The sequence below is a fragment of the Aptenodytes patagonicus genome, chromosome 3 (assembly GCF_965638725.1).
Source record: "Aptenodytes patagonicus chromosome 3, bAptPat1.pri.cur, whole genome shotgun sequence".
Taxonomy (NCBI): Eukaryota; Metazoa; Chordata; class Aves; order Sphenisciformes; family Spheniscidae; genus Aptenodytes; species Aptenodytes patagonicus.
Genome location: NC_134951.1, coordinates 52974250 through 52996988, shown reverse-complemented (window position 1 = coordinate 52996988; position 22739 = coordinate 52974250). Strand labels below are relative to the sequence as shown.

At 44.9% G+C, this 22739-nt stretch overlaps 1 protein-coding gene across 2 annotated transcripts in view; it reads right to left on the bottom strand.

Annotated features, from left to right (window-relative positions):
- SOBP (sine oculis binding protein homolog) overlaps nt 1-22739 on the bottom strand; it is a 118255-nt gene that overhangs the window by 32683 nt on the left and 62833 nt on the right. Inside the window, exon 5 of one of the 2 annotated variants that reach the window (XM_076333334.1) lies at nt 19903-19998. The exons of the other annotated variant lie outside the window; for it this stretch is intronic. Coding sequence (XP_076189449.1) covers nt 19903-19998 — 96 coding nt within the window. The remainder of the gene's footprint in view (nt 1-19902; nt 19999-22739) is intronic. 2 annotated transcript variants of the gene reach the window in all.

The following is a 22739-nucleotide window of genomic DNA, read 5'->3' as shown; positions in this document are numbered from 1 at the left end:
CTAGATGCTGTACATCACAGGCACGTGTAAGGGGTTTTCTATCAAATTATTCACAAGTAATCAAAACACTAAGAGAAACTGTAAATCCCCAGAGGAAAAAAATGTGCTTCTAACATCTTAGAATAGCAAAAAGTGATTCAAGTTGGAAGAGAGTAACCCAAAAAACTGCATGTATTGTTCCTATTGAACATACTCATTATGTTCAAGCTAATGCTGTCAGTTCCATGTAACCTGTAGTACAGTTTGATTAAAAAACCCCACAAATTCCTGCAATCGAAAATACTAATCTCAAAAGCTAGAATAACAGATATAACAGATGAACTTCTGGTTCAAGCTGAACAAGCTGTTAAATACTCAGCAGGTTTCACCTAAGTAGAACTACACGTGATGCACCAAAGCGAACAACCAGCACTGTTCAAACGTTTGGAACAATAAAGCACTGAAACGGGCTCTTGAAACCGTAGCTCTGCCCTGGGAAATGAATTTGTAGCAATGGCATCAGGATTACATGTTTATTGTACATGTGATTTCCAGCTCAAGTTAGCTTCTATTTACAAGTAAGCAGATATATATGCATTCACTTATGCAATTCTAGCTGCCATTCCTACAAATTCAGTCCGAAAGTCCAACTAAGTTATTTCCTTTTCAAACAGCATTACTACTAATAGAAATGCTGCTGGCCAAACAGTTCCTTCAATTATAGTAAGTGGAGCAAAGCTGCCTTCAAACTGAGATCTCAGTTACACCTGCACAGTTATTCTGGAAGTTAATTAGATTGCACAGGGGTAAATATGGACTTAATGTGCTCTTCAGAGGCCTCATAATGGCAGAAGACATATTAGGGAGAGAAGAAAGAAACCAACTTGACTTTCAAATCCCAGGCTGGCTTTGGGATTTGGAAGGGAGCAAAAACATCTGGACCTGTAGGTGAAACAGTCATGTGTTAGAGGTCACGGAAAGGCAGCGTCACCTTGCAGGGGAAAGGTTCGCTTAAAAAACTTCTTGCGACGTTCTTATTTTGTAATCATTATTAAAAAAAAAAAAAAAACAAAAACCAAAAACAAGGACACCTAAATCAAGGGCAGGCATTGGATCCAATAATGACAACTCTCCTGTTTGCTCCTTTGACCCGTGCAGCTCTAATTCAGAGTCCTGAGGACAGAAGCTGCACATTTCTGAACAGCAGAAGACAAACGGGGCTGCAGAAGAAGGGACCATGAGGTCAGGTTTCAGTGAAAGCCAGGCTTGCATGCCAGGCACGGAGATCAAGGACCGACTAACTCAAAGCACAGGAAGAATCAGCGCTTCAGATGTCAGCTGTTTCAAGGATTACAGGCCCTCCTGTTTCTGGTGTCAAGGTAATAATCAGAGCAGCGGACGCGCGAGGCTCCTCGCAGTGATAGCTGAACATGCAACCCTTGATTTGGATTCAGTTTGGGGGATTTTGTTTCCTTTTTAGACAAAGCCAACAGCGCCAAGTATTCATATTTCAAGGCTGTTTTAAGGATCAAAACCCATCTTACTTAATAAAAAGACGAGCAAGATTCAAAGCAGAAAATTATATGGGAGCTTCACATACAGTAGGTGGAGAGGCAGATTCTGTGACTTTTTATCAGAGGTATTCATTTAGAGATCGGTGCTAATGACAGCTTCTTAAAAATGCCCCCCCCCCCCCCCCCAGTATTCGTGTTCTCACATAAATCCTGATTTTGGCATATTACTTTATTGTGGAGACATCTTCTGTGTACTGGATGGCTTATGCAAATTAACCAAATGTCCTATAAATTAGTCTTGAAATGCCTGGGATAATGAGCTGCTTGCATGGTGAGCAGTGCACAGTATTCAAAGAAGGACTCTTTACAGGTTGGGAGAGCAGGAGAACATTATAAATGTGCCCAGGCTGCACAACAAAGCGGGATGCTCCACCAGCATTGTGCTCCTCACCCCGAAAGGCAACGCTGCCTGACTAGAATTGAAAAATGCAATGCTAGGAGATACCTAAAAATTGAAAACCCCAGTAATTAGCTGGTAGGCAGACAATGCGCCCCTAGCTGCTGAAGCCCAAGCCTGCAGACCTTCTTAGCTGACTTGGCCAACACATTTAAACTGGTTGCAAGCTGGATTTTCTTCCCTGCATAATTTGGATTTTCACTGAAGGCTTTTAGACATATGTTATGTATGTGAAAGGTATTGTTTTCAGTGCTTTTTTTGGAGATGTGCATCTCCCTACCAAAAGTCACACTTCCCTTGTGTTCCTTACCTGAGATGGAGAATGCTTCAAAACTACACTCCTGGTTGTATTTTAAAAACAAATGTTTTATGCCAGTTGCTGTTTTCTTGTGAAGTGCAGATTTAAGAGCAAGCTTTACGTACCAAGGGCTGATTCTCTACTCCTGACTCAGGTGGTGCTGTCTGAAGCGCGTGAGGTAAATGATAATAAATCAGATGACAAATCAAAAATACACCACTTGCTTTTGGTGTGTGCTTAATTGGCATTCCACCTCTAATAATTACATCCATATTGAATTTGTGTGTGGGCACCTTCATTTGCAACATCACAATAATTAAATGACATTAGTGTTCAGAAGCAGGTATGTGAGAGAGAAAGTGCTATTAGCATTACTTGGCAACAATGACAGCCTTAAGGATGCCTTTACCTTGCATTCCTTTATTTCATTATTGTCACAGAACTAAAGTGGGGAGGGTGAGGGAAAGAGGATGGACAACAGGCATGAAAACCAGAGATGGGTTTTACAAATGGAGCAATTGCCTTGCCTCCCTCCCTCTCCTTCTGGTACTTCCAAGGCCCCACATTTTCTGCTAATGACCCCATGGAGCAAGCCCTCAAAGGAAGCCATTTTATCTCTTTGTCCTGCAATAACCACTGTGTGCTCCTGAGCACTCAAGAAACTTCTCTGATAGCATAGGAAGCTCCTCAAAGCACACAAGACTGCTATGCAAACGGTAATAAAGCTGACTCTCCGCTACCGATGTTACTAGGGTATGGCGAGCGGCTGCGCCAGCCGCTTGGAGCATAAGCTTTGCACTGACCATGGCTACTCTGATTCGGTGGCGCTTTATCCCAGCTGACAATCATGCAGACAAAAGGGATGAGGTAAAGGCAAAGCAAGCAGGAGGAATTCATCGTCACAATTCCACATGAGCTTCAGAAGTGCAATTATGCCCATTTTCTGAATGGGGAGCAGAGACAAAGAGAGATAAAATGATTTGGTGTGCTGGTTCTGGCTGGGGTAGAGTTAATTTTCTTCATAGTAGCTAGCATGGGGCTAAGTTCTGGATTTGCGCTGAAAACACTGTTGATAACACAGGGATGTTTTCGTTACTGCTGAGCAGCGCTTACACAGAGTCAAGGCCTTTTCTGCTTCTCACACCAGCCCACCAGCGAGTAGGCTGGGGGTGCACAAGGAGTTGGGAGGGGACACGGCCGGGACAGCTGACCCCAACTGACCAAAGGGATATTCCACACCATATGACATCATGCTCAGCATATAAAGCTCGGGAAGAAGAAAGGGGGGGACGTTCAGAGTGATGGCGTTTGTCTTCCCAAGTAACTGTTATGTGTGATGGAGCCCTGCTTTCCTGGCAATGGCTGAGCACCTGCCTGCCGATGGGAAGCAGTGAATGAATTCCTTGTTTTGCTTTGCTTGCACGCACGGCTTTTGCTTTACCTATGAAACTGTCTTTACCTCAACCCACGAGTTTTCTCACTTTTCCCCTTCCGATTCTCTCCCCCATCCCACTGGGGGGGACTGAGTGAGTGGCTGTGTGCTGCTTAGTTGCCAGCTGGGGTTAACCCACGACACTTGGTCAGGGTCATGGGGAATATCTGTAACAGAGCTGAGGAGTGAACAGATGCCTCATTAAGGACTGGTCTAATACTAGGCGTCAAGGCAATCTTCCTTGTAAGAAACACAGGGCTTGCGTTCAGAGTCACAAGCCACCCAGTTTGGTCATACTGAGAAATCAAGCTGTGAGCAGCCGCAGGTAACTGACAGGTTTTTAGATGGTAAAAATCACATTTAGTAACATCTGGGCCTTACAACATTAGGGAAGGGGACTTTCTACAGCTAACAGCACCGAGGAGCCAAAGACTACAGAAACTTTGAAAACAAGTAGGGACATAAAAAATAAGTGATGTGATTTATCATGTACCTGGGGAAGAAGACAGTTAAACTGAGAGAAAGGAAAGATAGCAATGGAGGAAGAGAGATATTCAGAAGGGGAAGAGAGACCTAAGGAAAAAGTTGCAAGGAGCAGAAAACCAAAAACAAAGGACAAAAATAATTTAAAATGGAAGAATAGCAGATATACTTAGGTGAAGACAGCTCAGCTGGAGTGCCACAGGGACGATCCCTGCCTCACTGCAGCTTTCGATAAACAGGCACCAGCTTGCGTGAATTCTGGACGGAGGACCATGTTCGTGCTGCGGACAGTCACATGAGGAGCAGCCCAAGGAGACAGGCTCCCAGCGCAAGGGTACCGAGGCAGGTGAGGCGCAGCCATCGTGCACCCTGGTGTGCTCCACTCGCTCCTTGCTCGGTGTCTGCAGAGAGTATAACGTTAGCAGCAGCTGTTTCAATAATGTTTTAAACCTTCCTGCCCTCCTTTTCAGAGCTCCAACATGTAGATTCAAATCCCTGGACATTCACAAGCAATTATTTTCTAATGATGCTAGAAGCAAAGCTTCCAGTCCTATAGCTTCAAAAAACCCTGCCCAGCCGTGCTCTGCTGTTGACCTTTTCAAGACCTAAATATATACGAGATACCTAAATAAGATAATTGGCCAAGTATAAAGCTGGTGTAAGCTGGAGGCCTTTTACCAGAGGTGACACAGGCCCACTCTAAGCAGGAGAGAAACTGCAGGAACTCCATCCTTGCTGGTTTGCCCCCTGCGTTCAAAAACTTCTCTGATGCTTGCTCCTCTCCTGATTTTGTGTGATTTTATTCATGTGCATCCCAGTGTTAGGTTTCACAGTGGCTATGCTTAGCTGTACAAACTGTGCCAAGTGAGCTCACCGGAATGGCAATGTTGTGCAGGAGATGGTACTTTTGCAAGGGCAGCCCCAAATTCCTATTTTCCACTCTTGCACGAGAACAGCCTATCATGCCGTATAAGATATAAATGTTTTGTGGCCTTGCAGATAAGCTAGATAGACAGCCGATCCATCATCATGACTCTGCATCACCACCATGGTGAAGGGATAAGGAGCGAAGCTGATGGCTTCTGCACAGCAAACAAACAAGCACAGAGAGAGTGTTTGCTCATTTCAATGTGCAAAGCTGACTTGTTTAAGTATGAGTATGTTGCTTATAGCCAAATTTTAGTGACAGCAGCCCCGTGGCATCTATCACTGTTTGCACTTTTGCTAAAAATAGTCGCATTGTCTCTGGATTTTTTCAGATGCCACGTCTGCAGGTAGTTTTCGCTCCCTCCACCCCATCTCTACCCGTTACCGTTTCCTCCACCCTCCAGGGTATATCGTGCTCAGGAAGATACTAACCACGCAAGGTTCGCGTGGTGTCACAAACACCTGAAATCACTTCCCTGTCCTCACCAAAAGTCTGTGCCCTTTTCTCTCTCTTCTTCTCTCACTTGCTCTTTTTCTCTGTCATGCTTACAGGCAGGGGCGCCAGGCACAGCTTCAAAATGCCCCTAACGCCTTCACTGAAGAGTGAGGTTATCTAAAAGGGAACACAAACTGTCAAGACTGCGGAGTGGTTTCTCTCAGACCAGATCATGATATTCACTGCTTCTCCATTTACAGAGAAGTGAGCAATTTTCTCTTCCCCGCCCCCCCTCAGCCTACAACACATTACAGATATGCTTTAGAATCGAAGCACTGGCTGAAGGAACTAACAGATCTTTTTCATTTCTAGCTTTTCATTGTATATATACTCAGATGAAGCGCTTGTCTCAAATTCAGGGTGACCTGCTCTGAGTCAGGCACCTCCCAGAGCTCACCCGGGCGCTGTGTTTACAGCTATGAAAAGGAGCAAATCCCACCCAGGAAACAAGCAGCAGTGAGAAAACACACAATGAAATCTAAACACTTCTGATTCCCTCTGAGTGTCACAATCCGGGCACTCTCCAAATCCCTCTTCTAAGACAGAGCTACGTGGAGTTCCTGGAGGATCAACAAGGTCCAGGCTATTTCGGATTTGCCCTCTTTGTGGTTTTCTAACCCTGAGAGCACTGGGATGTCCCCACACCTGCAGCAGCTCATACCTCTGGCATGGGTACCCACATTCATCCAGATGGATTTTGGTGCAGGACCAGGGCTTTGCATACTTCCATGACACTCCTGCTGTGGCAGTGCACCGTGGTATCGATGTGCTACCACGCTGACATTCAAAAAGTGGCTCTGAAAATAAAAGGCAGATTCCCCAGGACACGCAGGATTTTGCTAGCTCAGCACCTAGGAACCCGCAGACAGCCAGCACAGACCATGAACTGCAGCGCCCATCAGTCCGCGAAAATTCGAAAAGCCATTTCCATTTCTCCTCGCAACGTACCTGCACTAGCAGTAATCCTCAATGTTTTACAGCAGAGCTGTTTTCTCCGCTGTGTTAATCAGATTTGCTTTCAGCAGGTTTTTCTAACAGCACGGGGGGGAAACTGGGCCAAAGTTGTCTGCATGATGGCTCCTCCCAGCACTCACACTGACTCAGCTGAGCTGGAGGCAAACAGTGGTGGGATTATAGTAAACTGGATGGAGGCAAGCACAGCCTGCCTTCCAAGTACGCGAGCAAGGTACTGCAGCTCACCCAAGCAGGCTGCTGCAGTCTGGTCGGTCCCCACCTCCTGGCTGAGCGCAGAGGCTGCCACAGAGGGACAGCAGCTCAGGGACACCAAACGGACACATCTCCCCAGGGCGGCACTGGAGAGAAAAGCTCTCTGCTCCTGGACAGAAACAAGCCACCACTTCTGTCACGGCTGCTGTGTGGTGACTTGGGGCAGCTGAGATTTCAGCGAGGTCCCCAAGGAAGGATTTTAATAACCAATGCAGGCAAATATCTTCATTTATGTGGGGGGTATGTCAGCAGGCAGGCCCTCTGGTTACTTCCTTTCACCGATCGCAGTGATTTTGAGCTAATCTGGTTTGAACTTTGGACAGCTTGCACTCATCCAGGCCTTGGCCATGCCTCACTACCGGGGAGACTTTCAGCCCTAGTTTGTGGCTGGAGGAAGAAGAGACCTAAAGCTGAACTGCCGGACTGTGGAAGCACATCAGCTATAACCCCTCATTAAATGAATGTGGCGTGGTGACTAAGCAGGGTGACAGCACAGAGCCCTGTGGCAATGCACCGAGCACACCTGCTGGGGAGAAAAGCACTTGCTCAACACAGCCCCCTGCAATCTCTTGGAAAGGAAGAAATAGGATACACGTAAGATAAGACTGGACACATTTTCCAGGCCCTGCACAACCCCTGTGCCTGTAAGGGTGTGCGTGCACCTGCCGAGGACACCGTTCCTCCCCGGGAACGTGCTCTGGCCGGGGCACCGCGTGCTGCAGACGCGTGCACACCCGGGAGTCTCACCTGCGTGCTTTTCTCATGTCACTCCCTGCTTCCAATTCAAAGAAGAGACTTAATCCTGAAGGATCTGGCGGTTTACATGAGATATGATCCCAGAGGTTTATTAATACAATGTGAAAAATAACTGATAAGAGAAGCATTCACCATTTCTCTCTACTGAGTCAATCCCTTAGCTCTTTAATATTTTAGTTCCAGTATCCTTCAGCCCTTATGACTTGGTGCCGGGCCAGCTGTAACACGATACACCAGCACAATGTCCTAGCGCTATCTTCCGGCATTACATAAACCTATGTTTGGGACAGATTCTCATCTACTTTGAGACTCCTTTGCACCACTCTGGCAGCAGAAAGGGGCCACAGGAGTACATTACATGCACACCACCTTTTGAGACTTCTTTCTACTGCCAGAGTGAAGGCATCCCTGGCTTGAGCCAGAATCTGGCCCTTCGCTTAATGTGTTTAACAAATGAAGCTGCTGTTTGGATCCCAAAGACAGAGAGAGGGTCAGTAACCGAGTGAGCACCAAGCGCTTCTTCCCTTGGCAGTCGGGAATCCACGTTGTTAGAAAGTGGAAATGTATCGGGTGTGTTAGCTTCCTAACCACAAAAAAAATCTCTCAGAAAGTGACTGTTTCCCATCTTGACTAAGGAGACATTAATTTCAGTGGCATGTGCAGTAATGTTCATTCAGGACTGGCCACAGGTGGTCAATTATTCCTCTGCCTGTCTAGAAGAAGCATGTTTATTCCTCATAATAAAAGGTATTTGTACAATACAGAGTTTATTGCTCAATTAGGAAAGTGACGTGCAAAGAGTTACAGCCTCTTGTGGAGAATACAGCTAGAAACGAATTTTTGCAGCTAGAAATGAATTTTTGCAGCTGAATGAAATACCACCCTCCTCCTCACCAGACACACAAAAACCACCCAACTTAAGAGTCAACTGACAGGTATTTTAGGACCCATATTGAACTAGCCTGTACAACCGAATATTGTATTGTATATTAAAGCTCTAGACTATAATTGTGTTCTTTTCTCTGTTTAAAACATTTTTAGTTGATCATTCAGGCACTGATAAAAAAAAAAACAAAAAACAAAACACAGAATTGAAATTTGGTCCCGAGCATAAACAAAGCTGTGCATTGAGCAGAATTTGAGAACATTGTACACATGCACACTTTGATCACTTTGTGGGATCCACACTCACTGCTCTGCTTGCTTCAGTTACTATGTATTGCCTGGGCAGTCAAATTGTTTTTAAATACCTAAAAGTAAACCTTGGAACCTGTTTTCTCCTATTGTGTCAGATAATAATTCATAATAAATGAACTTCTCTGCAAATACCAAGGGTGCTGTTGTTAGCTATTTGGAGTATAACACAACATTAAATAATAGATATCGCTTTGCACTTCTAACATTTTAATCTCGAACTCAAATTGCATGCAAAGGCAATTAAATAACAGCATCCCCATTTCAAAGCTGGAGACCAGACATCTAAACACGAAGTTAGCAGATACCTAACTTCAAGCATACAAGCAGCCCCTCTGCTTGAATTGAATGGCTCTACGTGCAAGCTTGAAGTTAGACACATGCAGAAATATGCAGTTCAACTGATGACTAGGTATCGAAAATGTAGGTGTCATATGGAAGGTATTTATCTAGTTAATGAACAGATATAGGCACATCTAAAGGTGGTTTAACCAATCCTAAATCAGCACCTAATTATTTTGGGTAAATCACACTCTAGAAGTGCTTGCCTTCCTCTGTTAACTATCAGTGGGACTTAGAAAGTCCAGCCCAGATGTCAAATACTGAGATGCTACAGCTAGGCACATCAACCGACCCATGTCCTAAACCAAAGGGTGCTGTGGAGCTGGGAAGAAATGTGGCACAGGTGAAAGCCAGAGTGAAACGTGGACTCAGCTGAAGCTCAGACTGAAACATCCATTGCCTCACTGTGAGTGCAACTGAGAGCAAAGTTTGACCACCTGAATCCCACAGGAGTGTTATCCTGAGGGATATCAAGCACAAGGAGACATGCACAGTCCTTAAAAAGAGAAGTAACCTCCAGCATGACGAAGGTTTCACTCAAGTTGTTAATGCTAGTTTGAGGCAAGGCGTACAGCATGGAAGTAATTCAGATTACTATGACCAAAATGGACCCTGCTTGTAAAGAACAGCTGTGCTCAAGATATTGCTGCACATTGGTCTGCATGTACACCCACCTGAAAGACCACAGTCCGCAAATGAAAGCACGAACAAGAAAATTTCGTGTTGGGAAACAGACACTTCTTCCCAGAGAGAGAGACAACAGCACATCGAAATCACACTGTGCAAGACAACATTTATAAAAATGTTGACAGATATCATCCCCCGTTTGACTTATGGAGCCATCAAAAGCTCACTTCCACGGAGCATTTTTGGACCCTTTAGTTGACTAAATCACCAATTTAGAATCTGTCAGACTTCATTATGCAGATTAAGAGTCTCTCCTTGGTTTCATTTGTTATGCATTAATAAGAGAGCACTGGTGACTGTATCCTCTCGCACAACCAAAGCCTTTCTTTCATTACATAGTAAATTTTGTTCTTTCTAGCGTTCAAAAAAAACCTCAACACAACAGCAACGCGGCTTAGTTGCTATGCAAAGACTTAGAGCCACTGCATAGGGATCAGTTCCAGAGTTTGGTTTGATTCAAACCAAGCCAGGCAAATTACGCCTGGATGTGATCTGACAACTTTTTCCTGCTTGCCTGTTTCTCTCGTCTACAGGTGAAGCGTGTGCTCAGGCCAGACCGGCCCCGGGATTCCCACAACCCTGTGCGATCCCAATGCACGTTTACTGCCTTCCAGCTCGATGCTTGGTGCAGTTAAAATACTCAGTACCAACAGGCAGATTTATTATGAATGCTGGTAGGGATCTTTTTTCTCTCTCATTGACTAGATGTGACTCAAAAAGTTAATGGTAATTGCTCTCATCTTCATTTAGCAATGAGAGAGAGAGAGAAATGGGAGCAATTTGCAGATCTGAGAACAGGTCATTACAGGTGTGTTATATTAGTGTATTCATGAGCCCCCTGGGACAGCCATGCTGCGATATCCAATAACTTTCTTAATGTGTAATTACACACCATTGGACTATAATTGATTAATTGAAAAGAGAATGTAGGCAGATGCTAGGCCAAGGCTGCTGCTGCTCATTAAATGAATATGTCCTTGCTTCTTTTTAATAAGTTAAGTGAACTACTCAAAAGCAATTAAGTGAGAACTGAAATTCATTAGATTTTAAGTAATTATTGGTATTAACTTCTATAATAAAATGCAGGATTTATATTTTGGGGTTTTTTTTTCCCATCCCGAAAGCAATGTAATACACGTCACTGCTGAGATGTAAAAATGGTGTCTGCTACAGACAGCAGTGAGCAGTGAGATACATGCTCTTTGCAGGCAGATTTTCTTCGGTGTGCCTTCAGATAACTGCGTGGTGTTAATCTGCCTTCTTGGGACATCATTCCTGGAAGCCCTGCGCAGTCCTAGGGATTCCCAAGGAGAATATCTCAGAGCTCAATATCCCAGAGCACCCCCAAGCCTCCCTGCAGTCCAGCTAAATGGTGGCCAGGCTCTTCTCAACCCTCGCTCCCACGGGCTGGATCTTAACTCTGAGAAATAAAAAAAGCATGGGCTCCTGATTTTCAAAATCCCACTCTCTTGCCGCTGTATGTTGGCTCTTAAAGGGGTCAAAGCCTTCGAACTCTTTTCCTTTTTAATAGAGAGGACAACGCATGCAGCAAGATGAGGCATAAGCCAGCTGCACTGTTACAGAAAGTCACACTGGTCTACGTAGGCATCTTTTCAGACCTGACAAAACCCATTCTCATTAACACCCTGCATGAGTGAGAGCCAGGGTCAGAGGTGCAGAAGCACCTGAGCACCAGGGGACTAAAGCCAGTTTTCTGGCCTGACCCTGGTGCTCCAGGTACGGCCGTGGCGAGATGCGGAGCGAGGGACGGCTCCTCCCAGGTAGCTGCCAGGATGCCCCACGTGATAGTTCCCCCGGGCCCTCCTGAGTCATCTGCATCTCCTGCACAGACCCCAAGGAGAAAATATTTATAGCTCTGGGTGATGACTTCGGAAATTTTATTTCCAATTTATGTGGAAGGAAATATGATGAATTTTATTTCACCGCACTTCACTTCCTTTGGAACAAGGCATATCTTTATTCTTTAATGTTCCATAAAAACTGTCTGAATTTTATTTAAATTGGTTATGAATGCCAGTTTCATAAAAGCAAAGCCACAATTCACAACTGGTTTTCTTTCCAAGGAATACAAACCTGCTTTTTTTTTTTCAGTTTTATAGAGGTTTGGGTCGGGGGATGGCTGACAATTTTTTTCAGGCTTTCTTACTTTAAAATTTATTGAAATCCTTATTAAAAAGTAGCCTGCTAAAAACACATTTTCAGGTAACAGTTTCTTAACTTTTTACTTGTTTAAATTCCCGGTCAATAAAAAGATTGGTATTTTTTTAAAATAATTTTTGGAAAAGCAATTTTTCAACGAGAACACATTTAATATTAAAATTATAATTTCAGTAAACACATCAAATGAGGAAAGCAAAGTAAAAATAGAGTAATACAACACAGCATTGCAGTGAGGAGAAATTAAGGTTGGAGAAATTATTCAGAGGTCACCAGTAATTGCATATTTATTAATAAAAATTTTAACGCTTGTTCTGGGGAGGAAGATGACAGAATTGGAGCTGTAATGGGATTTTAATTATTTTCCTTTTTAACAAGTGCATTTTGCTTCTCTTTTGAAATAATAATAATAACAGTGATGTTAAAACCTAGAAAACATGCCACCTTCTGAGGAAAGGCAGGCTTGTGCTCACAAAGTGTCAACCGCCACATCCTAAAATAATGCTCATGTATTGGTATGAAGGAAAATGCCAAACTAGAGACACTGGGGCGAAGTTGCTTGCTATTTCTAGCGTACCCGAGGCAAGTGCTGTGGGAAAGGGGATATACAACTCGCTCTCGGCTCTGGGAGGCCAAACACCCACCGTCGGTAGCTGTGGTCTTTCCCAAATCTGCCCCGTTCCCATTGCCCGTCTTCCCGTGCTGCCCATCCCTCTCACTGTCGCATCTTTTATTTCACCTCTTCAGCTCGCCAAATCGTCTTCCTTAATTAGGTTCACTGGACTGAAAAGGCGGGGATTATGTAGAGCTACTAGGGGTACCAGTCTGCTTGTGTGGGAAGCTGCATCCCTGGCCATGGCGGAGCTTCGTTCCTTCTATCCCCGTCTCCTTCCCTTCCTTCCGCCTGCTCCCGATGCTCCTGGAGATTTTATACCTTGTATTTTACGTGTTGCTGGGAACTGGCAGAGACTTATCCTCCTTGCTGCTCTCAAGGGTTAATGGCACTCCCCTGCCCACCTCTGCAGGAGACGTGGGGAATCCTTCGCCCTCCTTAATGCTGTAGGTCATGGTCACTCGCTAACCCGGGGTATAAAAGGAGTGAGGTTTGGGTCTTATTTCCAGTAGAGGTGCTATCTCAGACTTGCTATGACAGGGTTGTATTTTCTGTAAGTTCCTACAGCTGGTCTCTGATTGCAGCCTTCAGCTTAAATATTATTAAAGATCATGTTTGCTACACTTCAAATTAGCTGTTAGCTGGCCTACAGCAATTTTTGGTTAGAGAGGGGGAAGACGTCTCGAAGCAGTTGTTTGCCTTTTCTTGTCTACAGAATACAGGGTGTCATTCAGAGCCCACTTAAAGTTAACGGGAGGGATCCTATTGATTTCACTGGGCTTTGGACCAGAGGTTGTGGAGTCCTAAACATGGTGTGAGTGAAGAAAAAAAAAGTGTATTTCTTTAGCAGGATGGTGGTGCAGGACGGGGCAAGGGGAACAGAAGGCCCGAAAGACCAAGGAAATCTCTCAAGACCCCCAACAAGGTCTGCTGTGGTCCCAGGAACAGGACCCAAACCTCCCAGGTCCAGCCCGTGCTGCCGTAACGCGAGCAACGGCCTTCGCTTCTAGTATGGAGTAGAAAAACATATAATTAAAAAGCAGGGCAAAAGGGACACAGCCCATGTGCCAGGCAAGACAGTGGACGCATTTGTTCTAAAACAGTAAATAGGTATGTGTAGACAGGCATAGAGCTTATCATTTCCCAGGGACAGCACATCGCGGGGCGGCTGGCAGGCTGCAGCTCTGTATTTGGTCCTGCATTATTCTGGTGAGATGCCTATCAGGGTGCAGCTGCCGAGGCAGCCAGTGCCCCGTGGGTGCCTACCTAAGCGCCTACCTTGCAGGCAGGCAGCGGGCAGGGAGGGTCAGCTGGAGCCGGGTGTCGGGGCTCCCTTCTCCTCCCGGGGCTGCAAATCTGCCTGTGAGCTGAGCACTGCCTTTTTTCAGTGCATTTGCCCAGCACCCATGGACTTCAACAGTCTTTAGGAGTGTGCGTAGGGTACACATAGCCCTTCATTCAGCCTGGCAGCAATTAAAGACAAAAAGAACCTAATTTTGCCTGGTTTGTTACCCTTGCTTGAAAAGAAACAGAATGCAAGCTTTTTGGTGGGGTTTTGGGGAGGTTCTTTTTAAAATATTCTGCTATAACTCATGAACAATTTAGTTTTTGAAAATGAAACGTTACAGGCAATTAGTCTACAATATGACCTAAGCCTCACTGTTATTTCAGTCACAAGAAAGGTTGAATTTCATGCGGCCAAGATTACTGAGGTTTTAAGAACATCAGTATCAATTCACTGCTACAATTGCTTTTCTCAATATTTTTGTTCCAGAGCCATAACTGCCATTCTGACAGCTCTCTGTGCCTGATCCAAAGTCCCTGAAATCAACGGCGGGCTCTCCGTCGGTTGTTATGGGTTTTGCACGGCCATTTGCTTGAATCACTGCATACGCCACAGTGCAGCTGATGGAGCAGTATCTGTTGCTCTCAGACTGCGGCGGCAAACCGAGCAAGAAACTGATGAAATCCATTGGTAAACCACCAAAAAATAGCACTAGCAGTGATACGCAGCAAACGTCGAGTGATGCTGAAACAGGGGTAGGCACCGCCGTACAGGTTTTAACTCTTGGCAGGCTTGGTACCAGTAGCTCTACAACCTGGAGCTCCACGGGGTGTCACAGGTCTCGTCCCCCTCTCCCCTCCCACCTCTCCAGGGTGGCAAAATCGCCTCCTGACCACAAGGTCGGTACCCGAAAGGCTAGATGTGGTCCTGCACCCCTCAGAGCTGCTGGGCGGCAATCCCGCTCCAGCTTTCTGGCCGAAAGCTCTGCGTGTCCCAAAGCCTGGGCCAGGATGAAGGAAGCACTCTCCCTTTCCCTCTGCTGCTTTGCCACCTAGCAGGGTGAAGGAAGAGCCAGGGAGAGCTACAGCGGGGAAGAGCCTTTGCTTTCTCTCTCCTCTCTGCTAGGAATAAGGAGGCAGCATGGGAGACAAGCAGGGGGGAAAGGCAAGAGAGGGGATGAGCAAAGCTATCTTCCCCAAATTCAGTACTCCTTTGAGGGCACTGCAGTTATAAATGGACTGATGGGTATTTCCTTTTAATGCTGAAGCACTAACAGGGAGTGGTTTTGCTTGACACTGATGCACAGGAAACAGGTCAGGTACCTTAAAAAAAAGAATCCAAACCTCACTTTCTGAAACCAAAACTCTCATGGCCTCCAAAGGATACCGATATGCATATTTGCATTTAACTTGACTACGACTACAAAACCTACTGGCCTCGTCTGATCACAAAAATTCTCAGTGTTTTTTAAAATTGGTCTTGTAGGTATGCAATCTCTCCCACATTCCAGTACCGTAACGCTGCGGTTAACCTGCCTGCATCCTTGCTGCCCTGTCTGGATGCCCCACGTGTGCCATGCTTCCTGACCCTGCCTCTAGTGCTGGAACAGCAGAGCAAAGCGACATGACTTCAAGCGAAGCATCAGCTGTAGCTCTGGCTCCTCTCAGCCTTGCCATAGCCTCCCCAAAGGCTTTTGCTCATAGGAGAACATTTTGCATTTCATGTTTCAGTTGTAGATGTGTTTTCAGAGCTTTCTCTGCCTCTTTTTGCTAGTGATTAAAGATAACTGGCCATAGGTGAGTTTGCATTAAATCCAATAACAAGCATATTTTATTTTGTGTCTTTTACATAACAGCTTCCAAGCACCAGGACTACCTTATAATTCATCGCATACTGGAGCCAAGAATTTATCCTCCCAGAGCAGAACTACTAGGAGCAGACTTTTTGATTTCAAAGAGAAAAAGATCACAATTTTACTGCAGGAAAACCAGGGATCACAGCTGGGTGTGGGACTGGAAATGAATTTTTTTTTCAGGGTGTTTATGTTTTGTTTGGTTATTTGTTTGCTTTACATATAATCCCATAGCAGTGGGTGGTACTCAGATCATCTCCATAAACAAATGATCTGGAAAGCAACCTGGCGTTTAATTTCCTTAACCCATCAAACCCTCATTTGCTCATACAGCAGCACACCAATCTGAAACCTTGACCCAATATTCTGGGTAACTTGGGGGGGGGGGGAGGACAAACTGTTGGGTTTTCTTTCCCACTTTTGTTAAAAGGCATCCAAGCATGGCTCTTCCTACCCTGACTAACCTGGGTAGGTGCCAGATGGATTTTTCCTTTCTCTAGGCAATGGCTCAGGAATTTCAGCCAGCTAGAGCCGGGACTGTGGGCTTTTCACTGGCCTTTTCACTCTAGCCTACCCTTCCCCTGCAGTTAATCCCATCTCTCTCCCCACATCCACTAGTAGCTGGACTGTACTGCTCCTTGACAATTAGCTTCCAGAGGACTAAATTCTGCTTTTTCCTTCTGGAAACAGAGAGGTGTGCCTGAAAGAAAAGCTTCCACCCATTTGTGGAATAAGAAATTAAAATCCTGAGGCAGCGCCTATGGTAGTAAAGCGGACGGCTGGCCAAGACAGCATGCTGGCCTGGCTCTTTAAAAATGAATTTGTTATATGTAGTTCCCAGTATTTATCATGGGAAGCTAAACTTAAGAAAACATGATTCTCAAAAATACTGAAAAGTTCACAAGGAAAATTCGATGTCTTCATTGACTAGAGCATCTTAACCACTTTGTTTTCTGCTCTCTACAACAAACGGCATGATACGACGTATCTGGATTTAACGCGGGAAATGAATACCCTAACCTAATCCCAGAACTGCACAATGGCTTTCTATACCAGCCAAAATCTTTAATTGCCCCCGCTTTTCTTAATGCGCAGAACTACCGTAAGCACTCAGGGGTTTCTTTTGCCTAAATTATACCTCTTTCTTCCTCCTATTTCCTATCAAGCTCTCTCTCTCAAAAAAACCCCAAATAGCTGAGTTGTACCTTGCTAACCAAACCACCTCCTCTTCTGAGGAGTAAGCAATGAAGAAAGCATACAATTTGTAATACTGTATGTTACTATGCTTTCAAATCTCTCCAACTACTGAGGAGTTAAAGCTCGCCATGCGTGCCTGTGACCTGGGATGTTAAGATTCAGCTGGTGTAGCGCAGCTCTTGAGGGAGAGCCCTGGCACACAGCGCCCCGGCCCCTGGATCCTGCCCGGCAGCACCCTCCCAGCACGAGCATTTCCCAAACAGCGGAGCCTGCGCTTGCCGGAGCAAACCTTGCTGCAAAAATGGCAGCTGAACCCTAAAGCAAAGAAAGCACTTTTGAGCCGAAGCCTCCAATTTCACCTGACAGGCTATTACAGTACTTACTCTCAACTGCACTGAGAAAACTCCAAGGATTTCCCGATTCTCAAAAGCATAAACAAGTTTCAGTTTCTCTTTCATTTAAAAAATCTCAGCTTTTCGCTCAGCCAGCATCTGACTTGCACTGGGTAAGTTTTTACCATTGGGAAAATATTTTTTAAGAGGAAGCAGCTGTCCCCACTCCTTTCTTTCATTTTTTTCCCCCCTCTCCCCTCCCAAGGAGACAATTCCTAGCACAAACGTAGGAATACTGACTAGCCTTTAGGAGAAAGATGCTGTCTTAATGGCCAGTTCCTGTGAAATTTGCTTTGCTCTCGAGCACATATTAATATAGCATTGTTTCCCAAAAAGTAAAAATATAGAAGGAAAACCACTACCTCTCTGTGAAACACGTAGCATCTTCGACAAATAATAACACTAGTTCCCTCCCCACCAAAGCCTAGGCCCAGCATCATATTTTCACTGAAAGTTCCTAAAATACATCTTTAAAGATAGCAGAGGTACATATTCATTATTTGTCCACTTTTTTTTTTCACATACAAATTGAGTACAGATTACATCCCTGCCAATTTTGTTTCCAATAGCACAGGAAAAATAAAACTATGACAAATTGCTTTTATTACTTCCTTAAACAAGAACTGAAACTTGTCCAAAAAAGCACATGAAAGACTAACTTGGATGACTTGAGCTTTTGCCAGGTACAGAAGTGATATAATAAAGCAAAAACTTAAATGCATATTAATAGAGAAATAATGAACTGGGCATTAAAAGAATGCTTGATTTTAATAGCACAAAGGGGGTTAATTGGTTCATTGATTGCTTGCACTAAAAATAGAGCAGATTTTCAATTGAAATAATACATGACATTTTATATCATGTTGTCTCCCAACTCTAGTCCTGAACTCCTCCAACGCCAAGAAGCCCTACTGACTTCGGGGGCATCTTTGTGCGCTGTGATGGTTCATCAGGCCTGATTTGACCAGCGGCACAGTAATTAAGCATGGCCTTGCAGAAACAGTTTCACTTATTTGGCACAAGAATTGTGACTGCACCGGGGAATCGCTTGTTGTGTTTGTCTAGTTTTCTCCCCTTAGGACCTAACCTTGCTGCCCCTGAAACCAACAGCAACTTTGCAAGGGGTTTAAGAGGAAGCAAGATCAGGTCTTATGGGTCACGTCGCTTTTTGCTGAGGAGAATTATACCGGGAATGCACTGACCTTTCTCAGTGACACCTGGGCTCTAAAAAGCATTGTCATTACCTAACTGGGGGTTGGCTCAGCACCGGGGATGCCTGGGGGGTAGGTGACCCTATGAGCCCACTAGTGCAGGTGAGGCCAAGATGCTCTGCGCTCTGGCCAGTGCCGGGAGCAGGGACTGGCCACCACCTCTGGGCTGCTGCCCTCCAGTCTGGGCTTCTCTGATCAACTGCCTGAATCTGGGGGCCGGCTTTGGCGCTGGGTTACGTCAGCTCATCAGCTCAACTTCGCTGGATGCTGCACCTGGGACACCAAGATTAGCATTTGGCCCTGCGTCCTCTACGGGGGAGGCAGACATGGGGTTTAATGCAGAGGAAACGCAGCTTGCTCCTCCACCGCCACCTCCACCTTCTATAGTTATAATGAGAAAAAAAGTGGTGTTTCAAAATATAACCCTGTGTTCTGACTCTCCCCAAATATTTCCATTTAGCCAAATGATACATTTTACTTAAGTGCGGCTGAGAAGAAAGGCGAATGCGAGGGAGAGATCTACCAAATCATCTAAAACTCCCTTTTAGAAAGCCATGCGTGAATCTCTCTTAAATATATTACAATTCATTCTCTGTTTACTTTAGGCAAACAGAAAAACTCATCATGGAGCACTCATTTTCGCAAGCTAATCAAGAACATTAGGTCCCAACAGATTCATTTAATAGAAATATAATAGGCATTCCTGCTTGCTTTTAATCTTGCCTAGCTGCAAATGCTAAAATGAACAGCGAATTAACCCTGCCTTGGAACAGAGATCCTTTCACAGCTGATATCATCTCTCTTACGGCTTGTAAACACTCCAGGCTCCCTGTATGTGCTTTCCTGGCTTTTGCTCTTTCCCCGCAGCAGAGGAGAGGAGAGGAGTGGAGAGGAGAGGAGTGGAGAGGAGAGGAGAGGAGAGGATGCTCCCGCCTGCATGCAGCTAGGAAGGGGAGGAATAGGCGAGCTCTAAAGGGAGTACTGCGTGTCAGCAGAACGAAACGCCACGCCGCTGCCCGAAAACAAGGCAGAGCTAAAAGGTGGATGGGAGAGTGAGTTTTGGGGTGCCTCAGAGGAGGGGGGGGCTTTTCGTGCATTACCAGCTGCTCCCTGCATGGCTCTCCCTGATTTACCGTGCGAGACAAGGTAGTACGACAAGGCCATTCACGTGCTGTCATCAAATATAAGAGATTTTTCAAGCAATTTGAGATCTTAAATTGTTCACGGATAGCAGAACTAGCATTAGAACGCTAAACAGGAAAAAAAAAAAAACTATCATATTTCATAATGTATGTCATAATGAACAAAAGCCTTTCAAAAAAAAACGGTTTTCACTGTGCTAAAGTAACAATCTAGACTTGTTGTAAGTATGTTATTCTTACAAGTAGTTCGCAGTTATTCTTGAAGGCAAGTCTTGGAGTTTCCTTAGCATAGTGCTGCTGGGGAAAATTTTCAGCATGTCCATCTTCATCTCTAGCCTGAAGGGAAATATAATGGCCTATTTAGGGACTTACAAATAATGGAAGGAAAAAAAAAAGTAGCTAAAAGCATAACAGCTCAGATCATTAAAACAGACGGGAATCCCAAAATACAACATTATTTAAAAGTTTGTTTAAATACGCAGTACACCTTTTAGATATGAGAACTTGGGATGCTGTTTTCTTACATAGCTTAGCTTGAACATGCAAATTCATTGCATTGCAAATAATTAGAACAACAAAAGACAAACCCAAAATGAAATATTTGAGCTGGAAACTGTGAGTAACTCAGGGTTTCAATTTACTCCATTGCATTTTTTAGGATTACATTACATATGTACTCGTTTAAACTTTTTGACATGCTTAAGCAATCCCTAGATAATGTATTTTCAGTTTAACAGCAAGGCCAAAAAAAATAAATAAGTTTTCATACTCATAATTTACATGTAATACTATTATAGATAAATGGATTCCCCCTCCATGTTTAAGTGAAGCTTTGAAAGGAGCAATCATCTAGCGAGAACAATGATCCTTCAGCCAAATGCGGTCAAAATATTTAATGACAAAGATGCATTAAAAGTTACCGGGTATTTGGAACTATGCTGTTAATTAAGAAAGCTGAAGTTTAAATGGAAACATTACCAGAGCCCATTAGCAATCCTGCTTGCATATAGTATTTTTCCCTTCTCATCTACAGCGTTTTCTGCTTTCGAGTTAAAGCAAAAGGGAGAAGCAGGTGAAAGGAGGAGTGTCAGCAATACACTCATTACACTGTTCATTTGGGTGACACTTGCACTCCGTTCCGCTCCATCTCATCTGATCCCTGACTGTTCGCTCTCTCCCTCTCGCAGCCTCCCGAAATTCACAGCTGAGCTGTCTCCCTCACATATGGCTTGCATATAATTATGCACATTCCATTTTACACTGCATTAAAATGATGAGCTCCTGGCTCCCTGCCAGCCTATTTAAATCAGCCCCTGCCCAAAGAAGCCGGGGAGAGGAGGAGGGCGGGGGGGGGGGGGACGGAGGTGGGGGGCGAGGGGAGCGGGTGGAGGCGATGGGGTGAGGAGCAGGAAATCCCCCTCCCCGTCCCTCCAGCTGCCCCGCGTGTCCCCCCCACCCAGGATGGGGGGGTCCAGGGATGCCCGGGCGCAATCTATGCGCATCTCGGCGGCTGCGGCAGCGCTGGCGTATCATTCCCCCCTCGTGCGGCGTGAACTGCCTGTCGTCGTGTGTCACACTCCCAGCGCCCAGGCTTTTTCAGCGTTGGCATTTATGAAAGATATTTACACCTTGTAGGCTCTACGGCTTGTTTGCCTTCAAATAGGCTTCTGCCTCTCCCCAGGGAGACGGGCTGGAAAAGGGGAGCCGCGGGTTAACAGCACCGGGGATTTTTAGGAAAATGTGAAGGGGTTGCACCTCGTCGAAAGCCCGTTGAATCCAGCAGGCTTCGACTTGGGCCTCTGCTTCTCTGCCATGGGGTGTGAACAAACTCTGCCTGACAGAAAATACCATTTTTAAAAGTGCAAAGTTTGTCCGAAAGTATGTTTCGAGTAGTACCTACAATCGATGATTATTACAAGAAGCGGGAAGTGGGAAACGAGTTTATTCTGTACGTTTCCTAGTAGCTTATAGGTGTTTTCTTTCACTGCCCTCAATAGCTGCAGGGTGGAAAATGTTTAAAATTTTTCCTTCAAACCACAAGGAAGAGGCAGAGCATTCCTGAGCACCTGAAATCACTTTTATATTGACAAAGGTTTAAATGTATTCTTCTAATTATTAGTTTGAAACTGAAACCTCTCTCATACAACAGATCTACCTCCCACGCTGCGTGGAATACAAAGTCCAAATTTGACGGTGTTTTGTAAAAAAAACCCCAATTCTCATTTTGAAAACAAACTTTGTCCTTTCTTCTCCTTTTTGCTCCCTGAGTGAAGGAACATGGGCAACTCACTGAAGCTCCTCCAGGTCATCCAGAAGACAACTCGGGGAAGAATGCCTTAAAAAATGCCTTGCACAAATAGAAATGGACCTGTTAGCTCAGGATCACAGGTGTCAAGGGGATGCTCAGTGACAAAGAGCTAGCGAGACGTTACGTGGGCCACAGGTGTTTTGTAGGGCTCTGAATGCTATCGGTGCCCCCAGACCCCTGAAATTGTATCTTGGCACTATTCTAGACACTCCGCACGTGACGGCTGGCACATTGTAACCTGCCAGTGACCCTTTGGTGCATTATCTCGGTGCACGCACACACCTTGTAAAATGAAATGGATATCAGGGTGCGTATGTCAAAATATAGAGACAAACCCCACTGACCTTGACCCGCTTACCAAAATTGCCAGTTACACAAAGTTTATTCACCCCTGCTACTTTATGCCCCCCCTCCTACTGATCCAAACCTTATTTTATCTAATTTTGGATGTCTCCAAAAATTCCTAGTCTCAAAACCAGTTTAGCTACACACTGCTATCATTTACACAGGCAGCAAAAGTAAACCTAGCTTAGCTAGCTCGTTTCCATTGTGAAAAATACCTATTCTTGGCAGTCAGGGCTATTTCCCCAGCTGCTTTACATGAAAGCATTACTACCATGTTCCAGTTTTAAATAATTTGCAGAAGGAAACACTCTTACAATGTTCAGCACTGTTCTAAGTGTATTAAAAAAGTGGCTCAGAGTTTATCTTGCCATGGTAATATTGTGATATGCCTGCATCTATACTGACTCACTCTCAATTGCTGCTG